The following is a 13140-nucleotide window of genomic DNA, read 5'->3' as shown; positions in this document are numbered from 1 at the left end:
GCGGGGCAGGAGTAGGGTTACTTTACATACTGCACTTACAGCTGCCTTTACCACCAGGGTATAAAACGGATTTGAATGAGAAAGAGGGGGAACAGAGGAGGCCAGGGAGGGGGGTGAATGTCGTGGGGGGGCTCCCTTTTGTGTAACAGGAGGTCTGCTGCTGTTCTGCCATGGCTGTGGAGATGGAGGGAGTGGGGTCACTCTCTCTACCCCCCAGCTCCCCCTTTTACTATAGGCTGGCTATTCTGTGTGTCCCCCCCCCGCACGCCTCCCCCTCACAACATTGCACTCCCTCCTCATCCTCCCTCCAGCCGGGGCCTTCTTCCCTATTAGCATAGCAGCTGCCTGATGCAAGCTTGCAGGGTGGGGACCGGCCAGGTTGGTGTGTGCATATGTGTGAGAGTGGGTGGGGGCTCGGGGAGGGGGGGATCCCAGTCAATGGCGCTCCGTCTGGCCGGTGAATAGCAGCTAAAGCAGGCCCCCGCGAGCGAGACAATGGCGCTTCCAGGGAGGGGAACGGGGTCGGGGTGCACCGGGAGAGGAGATGGGGTGCGGGGAGGTGTAAGAATGAGGCCGTGAATGGAGCGCCTTGTCACCAGCGCAGTGGAGAGGAGCGCAGAATGAAGTGCGAGAATGAAAGAGGAGTTCAAAAAGGAGCGAAGGGGCGAGGGAGAGACTGTCCTGACCACCTGTCTCTCTCTCTCTCTCTCTATGTCTTTTACTTCCCGTATTACACCCGAGCAGATTTTGGCTGGGCCACTGGTTGGGTGGTCAGGGGACCACAGACATGTTTTTATTTTGTGCACTATCAGCACTTTCGTAGTGATGCCGTGGGCACCATCGTTACTGTGCAAGCTATAACAACAGGATATAACTGTCACACTTAGACAAGATGTAGTGAATCAGATGCAGTGCTCCAGCAGGAGGAAATAACGGGCTATGAAACAAAAATAAGACAAATGAGAAACAAGAGAGCCAGGCAAAATGCACTGGAGTTTACGACTACAACAAAGGGCTATGAATGAGGCACAAAATAATAAAGAGCTATGGCAGAATACTATGAACAACTTAGAATATCTTTGGCTATGGACTGGCTACGAAGGGTGAAGACACGTTGGCACCAGCCTAGGGAGTGACAAACAATTTAAGCACATGAGGAATGGGGCACAGGTGGGAACAATAGCTAATCATAATCAGAGACAGGTGAGACAGCAGGAAGGGTGAGTGGGGGAAACAGGAGGGTGAGGCTTCAAAATAAAGCAGGAAGAGACAACAATATTCCAAGACACGACAACCCACACCCAGGCGTGACAATAACACGACAAAATAAAACGATCACATGACGTGAATCCAAATGTGTACAGGTGTATGAGATCAAATCACTCATCTGGGCAACTGACAGAAAAAAAAAATCGCAAGACTACACTAATTCATACATTCACATACTGCACTGTAACTATGTAACATATTCATTCATTAATGTTTTCACCTTTTTAGAGCACTCCTTTCACTCATTGGCTTCCATTGACAGTCCTAGATGAGCAACGAGTTAAATACTATTGGGTTGGGGGGGTCAACTTAAGACTGTTTTGGGGCTATAACCAGAGTGTGTTTTTGTTTCTATTCATTGTATTTTTTTTATCTAAATCTTATAAATCTATCATTATTATTTATTATTTTCATATGAAAATAACTAGGGATGTCCCGATCACATATTTTTGTACACGAGTCTGAGTCACCTGATTTTGAGAATCCGAGTCCCGATCCCAAGATCCCCAAAAATGTGTTGTTTGAAAAAAAAAAAGTTTTAAACTTGTTACTGTCCCACCGTGCCGCCTTCATCATGTAAATTATTTTTAAACCAGAAAAACATAGAAAAATGTTTGTCTTTATTAAATGCTTCATTGAGTGAGTTCACTCAAATCCACTCATGCTGCTCATAACAGCCTCTCACTTACACCTTGAGTTGCCACCGCACACTACGGCTAGTGTTTAACAAACTAAACGATGACTGACACATTCGGTGCCTTTAAAAGTAGCGCTCCTAAGCTTCTCTGGTAAGATCAATGCTTCAATGCTTGTCAATCATCGTTAACTTTAACAAGCAAACTCCAGCTGCCTGCTGACCAAGAAAAACAGTAGAAGGGAAAGTGAGAGGCTGTACAAGCATGAAGAAAAAAAACAGAAATACTTTTTTTTCTTTTTTTTTTAATTAAAAAACAGATTGCGCGATCGGGCCGATTTTCGATCACGTGATCGGATCGGGAAATCCCTACAAATTATACTTGAAAATACAATCATGATCAGTCACTAAAACAATATAGACTCCAATCACGTGATGTCACAACTCCGCCCCCCTGACTGGTGCCGCCATATTGTCCGTCAGCTCATCGTGTTTACATATTACCGCTACGTACATTCCTCCTATTACTGCGTGTTTTTCTGCTTGTCTAAGGAATCACCGCCTAGTAAATGAACCCAAAAACCTTCCTGACAATTGTTAACATTGATTAATCAAAATGGTGAAGGCATGTGTGGCGGTTGGTTGCAGTAACAGAGAAGATAAACGGTCATTTTAGTAGTTGCTGTGTGCCCATTGTTAAAAGGGCAAATCTCGAAAGCAGCACGGTTTGTTTTATCTCGGTACATGATGCGTTGGTGTCGACAGCCGTTAGACAGCGGCGAAAACATCAATATGATACCAACAGGATCGCAGACATCATCAGACGGAGACTACGAAGCTCGTCGCCACGGTCGCGCAGCAAGAAGATGAGCGCAACAACAGGTGTTGTGCCGAAAAATAGCCGCCCTGCATGAAATGTCCCCCCTGACGGGAGCGCCCACACGGAAACGACTTTCTTGCACTGTGAATATGTATTATTTTACTCTGCTTGAACTAATAAATGTCATACCTGTGTGATTGTCATCGGGATATGGTCGTGAAAACCTGTAGACTAATACGTTTCTGTTCAAAGATGGTTATGTGGCCCAGTCCACGATTTGTTACTAAAATACAATACTAACATTCTGTGTAATTTAATTATTTAAAACTGATCTTACAGTCGTAAATCCATTACTGTAATGCGTCCATGAAAACATTTGATGTTTTCACTTCAATAAAGCGTTACAAATAAGCGCTCCCGTCAGCGAGGACATTTCACGCGGGGCAGCTATTTTTCGGCACACACCGGTCAGTTGTCGATCAAGTTTCATTTTACAATCGTGACAACGGTGACGCTCAGCCGACCAAATGTCGGTTTATATTCGGGCCGGTGCCGATTTTGGGTACCCGACTCCTCATCGTGACTTAAACTGGAGTAGGATTGGAAATTTTGTGGTCTCAGGACGAGCTCTGACGCACGGGACGGGACCGGACGGGAGGAAACATCGGTTTGGGCATCAAATATGGATCTGGCGACTGGATCGACCGAAGCGTTTCCAAATAACGGCTTCTATGCAAGTCATCCGATGAGTTTACAGCGTCTGAAAGCACCGGGGCTTCCATAATTTGCGAGTGAATCCACTTTTAGAAACTACGATCAATGACAACAATAAGGACACACAATGACGGACAATATGGCGGCACAATACAGCGATCACGTGATTGTGTGACGTTAGCGATTGGGGTCTATACAGTAATTATGATCGAGACCTGGAGTCCATATACGTGGACATGACATTTTGGCGGCGTTCATACTGCAGGGGTATCTGATTCCAATCGAATTCGTCCTCAAATCAGATGGCTGACTGTTCACACGATTTTTAGCAAGTGTCCAAATTGCCACACACCTGACAGGTTGCTGTGGCAACAAAGGCGTCATCCCATATAGATTGACAACACGGACATTCAAAACCCATCTGAGCTGTTCAGACTGAGAAGCATTTTGTTCATATCTGGTATGAAACTACCTCCTGTATGTGCTCTTGCAAAAATCCGATTCTGATGCTTTTTGACTGTTCAGATTGCAAAAGAGCCATCCAGTAATCTGAATGGGCGAAAAATCCGATTTTGACTGCAAGTCCGAACAAGGCCTTTGGGTTATGTAGGCCACACTTGTTTGTTAAATGTTAATGTTTTGGACTAAAGTACACAATTTTTCTTTTTTTTTTTTTAGGAAAGGTCAAATGTGCTTGGATACACACAGAACTGAGGCGAGGTACTGCCATTACTCTTGATGGCTCTTCTATTATTATTATAATAATACATTTTGTTTATAGAGCGCTTTTACCCATGCTCGAAGACACTTCATTAGATTGCTTATTGAAGAAACACTACAGAGAAAACAATACGCCCTTCCCCGTACTGGTAGAGGCTTTTATGACACAATGTCACAAAATAATATTTATCACAATGTATATGTAATAAGGGATGCATTTACGTATAGTCCTTTTGCTATATTCTGCGGGCTATTCCAACTGCTGCTTGATCTCATGTTTATAAACAATCATTTCATGTGCAGTAAATTGTCACTCATCGCCACCTTTGCTAATGTACAGTTAACGATGTCAATGTTTCTCAAAAAACATATTGTCGAATTTTGGTTTTATTTGAATATCTTTTTCTGAAAATGTTACCGTGTGTGAACTTCCATCCCAACAGTTGTTTTGGGGGAGGGGGTTGATTGATGTATGTATGTCATGTATCTCAATACCATTTGAATACCACGCGGCGGTCGATTGGCCACCATGTTAACTGTCCGTGACATTGAGGAAGCGATGCGGACCGTCGTACGATTGAACTTTACGAGGGTTTCGACGTGTGCCGTTGGAAAATGAGGAATTGACCGATGTCATACTTATCACGTGAGGCGCTCTCAGCACGGCTTTGAATATTTTATGAGGGGCCCCGACAATGACACTGAAGATGATCAAACACTTGTTTGCAGCTGCCGTTCCGTGGCAGCATCCGTTTTCCTGTGGCAGACCGTTAGGGCTAGCATAAAAAAAACGCCATCCATCCATTTATTCCCGACGGTCCATTCTCTTCATGGGTGGCGCCACCGTTTTCAGTAATGAGGAGACTTTGTGAATTGAAGCAGTGCGTCATAAAATGATGTCAATTATATTATTGAGACTGTTTCTTTTATCATCAAAGTTCAAATATTCATCACAAGGCCAGCCAAATTCAACTACAAAATAGATAAACACGCCACGTGCAATCTAGACATTATAATACTTTTAATAACAAGCCCCTCATTATTATTATTTTTTTTTAAAAAACATTTATTACATCTTAAGTTTTGTAATAAATATTGCTTCTGAACTGCTGCAGGTGGTGCACATGGCATAGTTGTATGCCGTTGAGTATTTGTACAGTGCTGATGGCTCATTTCATTGTTTGATCGTACTAGAAGAGGATAAAGTTGGATTAGGCGCAGGTACCAAATGCTTGGTATTTTGAACTCCATTTATCTGACAGCCAAAGTACAAGAAACTGTTTATTTACTTTCAGCTGCTTCTACTCTTCTTCTGTCCGGCTGCTGCAGGAGAAGCAATGAGCGGCAGCCGTGGGAAGCCGGCCAAGTCGCTGTGAGAACAATAGGAGCCCTGCTCAACAAAAACATCCTGAGAAAGAGAGGAGGGCAGAAGTACCTGCAGCAGAGACATGCAGGAGTGATGCATTACTCATGTTTAAGGTTCAACTGCAGGTCAAGCAGCTTGAAAAAATGCAAAGGATGTCTTGTGCTGTCCCGAATACTTTTACAACCATTTAATGTACTGTGGGGGATTAAACACATGTAAGAAATAATTCTTTTTATACTCTGGGTTAAATGTTTTGGGTGGCACTACGTGCGCTGTTAAGTCATTAGCGGTGTTGGATCGATGACATGATCGGAAGAGACCCATTTCCACTTTTGTCCTTGTGAAACCCCTCCTCCATCTCCACCGACATGTCACACCCAGTGGAGTCACCTGAGACGGGCTCCGGCACCCCCGGCAGGATAAGCGGTATTGATAATGGAAGGATGGAAAGCAATCAGGGTTGAATGAACTGACCAATACAATGATTTAGAGGGCACCCTGTTCCTGTATTTATGAAAGAAACACATCAAACTACACCTCAAAATTCAGAGCTGGCTGCCGATGTCAGATGCGCGAGACTAGCACTCTACTTTGTGCTGAAAACTAGATCACCTCTTTGCCTCTATTCTATTCTAGCCTATCAAAACGGGGCCTCGAGGTCTGCTGGACCCTCAACGAGTAGTTTATGATTTCTAATTTTATGTCCCTTTTGTATGATCAAATCAAGGATTATTTGCCGTTCTTTTTCCAAGTGCAGCAAGCCAACAAAGAAGCGGAAGTGATATGGTACACATTTATCTTTACTGATTTCAAGCAGATTTCACTAGTATCCATATATGAGGGTTTTTTTCCCCCCGCATTTTTGACAACTCAAAAGCAGATACCTTTCATTTATACTCTTCATTTTGTTAAAAAAAAAAACGAATTGTCGCTATCAACCATCTTTGTTGTCTGCATTCGCTCGGAACTCTTTGAGGTCGCAACTGAGACCATCCGAGTGCGACTTACCACCAAATTCAGCAAAAGTGTTCGGGTTGCTTTTTCTATTGTGTCAATGATGGACGATTTATATGAATACAAATGTCATTATTTAAAGAACGGTACATACAAAATGAGTAATGATGTCAAAAGCAAGCATGCAAAACAAAAGAACAAACCATAAAACATCAAAAGAGTTGAGTATGACACAGGGTTAAAAGCCAGGGAACAAAACTGATTTAAAAAAAAAAACAACAACTAGTTTTAGAGATGGACAGTGATGGGCCCTGATATTTGATGTCTGAGTGCCAGGTGTGAGCACACATTTGCTGTTTTTTTTAACTTGGCTTTAATTGTTGATAATCATCTCTGTGTGTGATATCATCAATCGCTTTCTAGACGCATTTTTGAACTGGCACTTTTAAGCCACGCATTACTACGACTCTCGAGAACAACGGTCACACTTTTAAACAGGCATTTTACCGGCGTGCATTTCGACTCTTCTGCCAATTGTATTTCGAAAATAACCAAACGTCAGTGTCAAGCGCAGGCCCCCCGAGCAGATTGTGCACCCCTAGCAGACAGTGCGCCAACGCCGCCACTGATCTTGGGGACTTATAAAGTCAAATATGAAAAAAATGGGGGACAAAGAAAAATGAAGCAACAGATTTAGAGAAGCAAGATAGTTCCGACCCACTGTCTTACCTCAGAGAATTGTTTGATGTTGTCGGCCGAAAGAATGATTCTTGATGTCAAATGTGATATGTCTCGTGCCGGTGAAAAACCACAAGCTTGTGACATTTAAAGCTCACGGATCGGAAAGACAAATACAAGGAAGGAAAGGCAACAGACCTTCCATGCACATAGGGAACCATCTAATCTGTGAGTTCAAGTCATAGAAACGGGAATTTATACTGTACTTGAAGTGTCGTGTTGAAAATGTCAATAAGATAATACGTGAAAGCAATCATCTCATAATCACCAAAGATTGAAAGGCTCGGCTGAGTGACGGAGAGCACAAGGGGATGATGTATGTGTGCGGGTAACATAAAACCTGCTCTCCCAAAACGCACACGAGGGAGGGGAAGGGAAGCGGAGTCTACCCACAATGCAACAGGCCCTTTTATGCCAGTAGTGAAAGGATGAGGCCAGATGAATGACAAAGGGAGAGAATGGCAGTACAGGCTGGACCCCGGCTTGGTTGGGAAGAAGCGCCCAAGGAGTGCGTGTGTGTTTCTATGAAGGGTTCTTCAACTTTCTATGGGAAATGCAGACTGTCAATGTACTACAGATCCGCCCATACCGATTATTAGCAGTCGGAGGGGATGATAACCCATTTTTGGAGCTGACATTTATTTGCAGTAAAAATGGAATTGTGCAGAACTTGATTGAAATGCCTGAAGCGTGCATTTGGAATCACACAAAGGGAAATTAATAGCTCATAGGAGGTGGCGTACTTCAGTGGTAATCGTTCCCCAACCCAGAGGTTGCGGGTTCCATTCTCAGCCCTGATGATCTCGTCCTTGAGCAAGATACCGTAAACCCCACGTTGCTCCTGCATGGTGCTGCGTCACCAGTAGGTAGATGAGGATATAGTGTGAGGGGATTCAAAATTTGCATTACCATTCAACCAATCAGAGGACGTGTTGAATACGAGTGCAGGAGAGAGAGGTGCTGTTGCATCTGAGCCGAAATAAACCCGTTTTAAATGGATTTTTTCCTTGGATTAAAAAAAAGGCCAACATAAGTCAAATTTCCAAATAGAGGACCGGTAGACATCGGTCTATCCCCAGAATGTACTTTTGCACACGCAGGACAATAGAAAGATGCATACACTGAAAGTTGGGAGTTTAATGATGTCTTTACTGGCTTGTACACAAATGTACAAAAATAATAAAGCACTCATCTCCATATGACATCATGTCATCATCACAGTGTTACAAACATTCAAAATAAAATTCTGAAAGAGGAAAATCAGATCTTTCCTCCTGCATGAAATGAAGCCGAAAAAAAAAAAAAAATGGAAACGCATCTTGTTCCCCCAAAAAAAAGACAAAAATAAGCACTTTTTTTTCTTCACAAAAAAAGAACAACACTCATATCATTTACACCACTCTGGTGGTTGGCTCATGACGTCATAAATATTATGACTCTGGTAAGCCTAACAACCACACAAACGTGCAATTTTTAATCATGTTACAATGATCTTACCATTATTCCCCTTTCATTAAAAAACAGGAAGACAGCACTTCAGAAATGAAGTGCCCCAAGTTTTCTCATCATCAGGACAATACACATATATGTATAAATACATATATATCACACACTAACACGCACACACCAACATCTTTGTGAGAAAAACACATTTCCACAAAGTAATGCACACATTTATCACCTGGAGCATATATTTATACAATAGTATTTTTGCGGTGTTTGATTTTTTTTTTTTCTTTCCAGAAAAAAATTCTTAAATGTTGGCACATAAAAAGCCAACTTCAACAACAGTCATCAGTGCAATATTGAAAAAAAAAAAAAAAGAAACATCAAGTTTAAGACAAGCGATGCATATTTAATGTGTTTCCTGATACCAATCCAATCGCTTAAGTATACTGGTGTTTGTTTTTCTGCGTGTGCGTGAGTTTGGCCTCCTGAGAAGCTCACACTTGCAAAGAACACACACTCTTCCCGTGAATCTGCTGTGAAGCCTTTGAAAAGAAAACCTAACTATGACCAAAAAAGAAGCAGCTTTGATTCAAATGTTTGGGTGCCATGACTTTTTCATTCTTTTTTCAATGCAGCAGGCAACTTAAAAAAAAAAAAAAAAAAAAAAATCTTTGAGAGTCCCGCAACTGCCACATAGTGTGATGTTATGGGTACGTGGATTTTTTGTTCAAAAAGTCAGTAGTAGTAGTAACTATTCCATCCAAAGCCTCGAAGCTCTCAAGGCTCCGCATATTTGTGCAATTCAAACTCCCTGCATTTAGAAGCCATTCTACTTGTTGTCTTGACTGAAAATAGACACCCCCCCCCCTCCCCAAAAAATAGCAGAAAGGCACACTGATGCTTAGCTTGTCTGAACTGGTTTGGTTGCAGTAAGAAATAAAACAGTCCCAAATGAGGATGCGGGATCTTTTCGGGGGGAGCAGAAGGGCGCAAAAACACATGGCATAAGCACAACATGAGAATACTTTAATAGTCGAGGTAGCTGACAAAAGGAAACCAATCCTGATGGGAAGAATGGGAGCAGAGGTGGGAGGGGGTGGGGGTGCAGATACCTCCACATGGGACAGTTTGTTTTTAATTGAAGCAGCTTTTAATCACCCTCTTACATTAAAGATCCTCTTTTTTTTTCTTTTTGAATGAATATGTACCTTCATAAATACTACAAAAATAACAGCCCGCTTTCACAGTGAGGATGTTAACAAAATACTGAAATGAGTTCATAAAGTGATTCCAATTCTTTTTTTTTTTTAGACAAAGCAGCTGTTTTTTCTTTAAAGTAACAACACAATGACCATTGGTAAACTGGCTGGAAAAAGTCAGACGCCAGTGTGGATTATGGCGAGTTTTGTATCTCTTTTCAAACAATGACAGAAACAAAGTAAAGCTATGGTGTACAGTACTTCACAACCACGAGGAAACCATTTGTTGCTAAATCATGATGGTTAAATGAGAAAAATAATGTTGCCCGTCTTCTTTTCCCTTTCAAAATTTCCAGCATCAAGTGCCCTAATTCACTTTAAATAAGTTCAAATGCTTGTTTCCGAGGACTACGATGAGCATGATTGAAAACGGGGAGGGGTGAATCAACAATGAGTGGAACGCACCTTTTATAGTGGACACATTCAAGAGGAAAGCTTTTAAGAAAGGGGTGGGCAAGCTACGGCTTGCGGACCCCATTCGCGAAGATTTGAAGAACATCCACTAATGATCCTCCTGTCAGGAATTGAGTGTGTGGCTGGGAGGACTGAAGAAATTGTCCCCCACCCCTGCTTTATAGTACCAACAACCAAATGCGTGTTATTGAACGATTCTACTCATGTTTGGAGTGGCCATTTCGCGTTGCTCATTTTGACCTGACACGCACAGCAGAGTGAGAGAGCGAGAGAGAGGGAGAGAGGAGGGATGCCGGGAGAGAGCGAGCGATCACCGGGCCCCAGAGGAGTACTTGGCCTTGGTGATGAGGTATAGCACAATGTCCTGGTGCCCCCCGAAGGCGGCGATGTGCAAGGCGCTCCAACCCTCGCGGTTGGCGAGTCGGATATCCGCGCCGAACTTGACCAGCAGCTTGACGAGCTCCAGGTTGCCGTCGATGACGGACTGGTGTAAGGCCGTCTGGCCCTCGGGTCCGAACGAGTTGACGTTGAACTCGCAGTTCGTCATGTTCTGCAGCAGCGAGTGCAGCTCCTTGGTGTTGCCCTTCTTCACCGCTTCCTGGAACACCCTCTGCGGGGCCGAGCATGTGGACACGTCCGCCTGGCTCATGGCTGCGTCGCGTCGAAAGACGAGGGAGGGAGGGCAGGGGGCCGCCCGGTAATCCGCTCTTTAAAAAAAAAAAAAAAAAAAAGAGCTCTCGCGCTTGGCCACACTTCCTTATAGATCCCCAAAAAAAGGAGCCTAACACACACAGATCCTCAAGGTAGATGATCCCGTGTGCTGAATGGACTGGGCGGGGGCGGTCTGTACAGTTTCCTAGCAGCGGCAGATGATGCGATAGAGAGACACCTCGCTGGGCTGGGCTCGGCTCACGCTCCCTCTTTGCTTCTCCCACGTCCGCGTCCGCGTCCGCTGCTCACGCGAGTCTGCCTGGAAAAGCGGGACACCAACACACAAGCGCACAAAGTCCAAACGAGATCAGACACTGGCCCGCATTCCACAACATCCAAAGGCGTGCGTGCGTGCGTGCGTGCGTGCGTGCATGCCTGCGTGTTTTGACGCGCCGACGTTCCCTCGAGAGTTCTTTTGGGCTTACCTGTGTGACGAAAGCGTGTCCGGAACGCCGGGAAAAAAAAAAAAAAACAACAACACAAAAACAAACAAACAAACAAAACGGGGGGGACAGAATTCCGCCAGCGTACGGTCTTCTCTGCTGCGTCCTCCTTGAGCTCTGGCTGGCTGGTGGCTCCGCTCTGGGGGAATCTTTTACACGTCCTTTATTTGCATGACAATACGAGGGAGGGGCGTTGGGCAAATGTGGAGGAATGGGCGGAAACCCGGCGAGGTTATAGGCCGACACCGGCGAGAAGAAGGAGGAAGGCGTGGTTTGACTCTGTCCGAGGGGGGCCCCCTCCAATTCTTACTTGCAGTACTATGCGGCAACTAGATAGCCATCTGTCTGTGTCATGATTTCCCCCCCTCAAAAATTCATTAAACTACGTCATATTGGCTTCTTCCATTTTGATAACAATCTTCAAGGTGACTTTGATTCAATATTTAATAACTCCCATATCAATAAAGGTGAGAAAACGAACCGAATGAAAAAACCCAGGTCATTTGTTAAAAATATTCATCCGAAAACGTTCACTCGTTCCAGGCAGACAAGGAATTGATCAACTAAACCTTTTTTTTTTTACCATGAAGTTTCGAGTCATAAAAGGTACAAATGGGTCCAATCCAGCATGGTGTGATCGACATGATATGAGTGAGGCAAATGGCAACCCGCCGTCCTCTCATTTAGAACAAATGCCGCGCAGGAGGCTTCTTAAATCATAAAGTGCGGATATATTGCACTTGTTTTCAAATGACTAGACTGCGTGGGACTTGACATAACAAAAGGGCCCGCTCTACTTCCTCTCTCTCTCTCTCTCCTTTTTCTGTGAGTGAAAAGAGGTGACGCTGTGCTGTGCTGCGCGCGGATTGACACGCCGCTCTGCCACCCCCACCACCGTGGGAACCGGCTGTTTTGTGTTTGTCTGCCTGCCTGCCTGCCTGCCTAGTGTGAGAGGTGCATGGTGAGAGAATATTGCTGAAGTGTAACAAACGTATGGATGGAGGAAATGAGTGCAAACCGCACAAGGTGTATGTGGGTGGGGCGTGTACTCCGTTTGGCTTGTGTTTCCCACACTAACAATTGTACATTTGTGGCTGCAGGTTTGAACCCTCTTTTGCCTGTTTCGGGGAAGAAAAAAATATATCGTTTAACTCTATATAGAGCAAGTGCTTTTCTTTGGTCATTTCAAACTTTATAAAGGCCTTATAAAAACCTGGTGTCTACATCACATTTTGGATCATGTACGAGCATGCCACAATATCAAGATTTGGAATAACTTGAGTGCAAATGGCCCAAAATGTGATGTTTACTTTTGTGTACGCCAGCTCTCAATTACGGTATTATTTTTTTTAAATTACATTGGCAATGGAACATTTTTGAACCGATTCTATACACCCGCGGTTTTGAACTATTTTTGGTCACCGGTTTGAAATCTGACCTTTGTTTTTTGCCCCCATGTGTGCTTTAGTTTTCATGCAATCAGCATTTTCCCCATTCATATATGAGAGCTAGAAATATCTTTTCATGTCGCTAATCCTCACGAGGGTCACTGAGTGCCGGAGCCCATCCTAGCAAACGTTGGGCACACTGTGAATTGGTTGCCAGTCAATAACAACTGACAACACACTCCTACCTTTTGGAGTGTTCAA

At 43.9% G+C, this 13140-nt stretch overlaps 1 protein-coding gene across 3 annotated transcripts; it reads right to left on the bottom strand.

The window, feature by feature from the left end:
• Positions 1–8235: 8235 nt before the first annotated feature.
• On the bottom strand, positions 8236–13140 carry nrarpa (NOTCH regulated ankyrin repeat protein a). Of its 3 annotated transcripts, XM_057819070.1 has the most exons (3): positions 11474–13140; positions 11130–11307; positions 8236–11044 (listed from the first exon to the last, which is right to left on the bottom strand). In XM_057819070.1, the coding sequence occupies exon 3, from the start codon at positions 10984–10986 to the stop codon at positions 10648–10650; it is 339 nt and encodes a 112-aa protein (XP_057675053.1). In that variant the 5' UTR covers positions 10987–11044; positions 11130–11307; positions 11474–13140; the 3' UTR covers positions 8236–10647. The 3 variants fall into 3 exon arrangements, with proteins under 3 accessions (XP_057675053.1, XP_057675051.1, XP_057675052.1); XM_057819068.1 differs by having other exon boundaries at positions 8236–11307; XM_057819069.1 differs by having other exon boundaries at positions 8236–11303.

Source organism: Corythoichthys intestinalis, chromosome 17 (genome assembly GCF_030265065.1).
Source record: "Corythoichthys intestinalis isolate RoL2023-P3 chromosome 17, ASM3026506v1, whole genome shotgun sequence".
In the NCBI taxonomy this organism is placed as follows: Eukaryota; Metazoa; Chordata; class Actinopteri; order Syngnathiformes; family Syngnathidae; genus Corythoichthys; species Corythoichthys intestinalis.
Note: the sequence above shows the minus strand (reverse complement) of the source record. Positions and strands in the feature narration are given on the sequence as shown.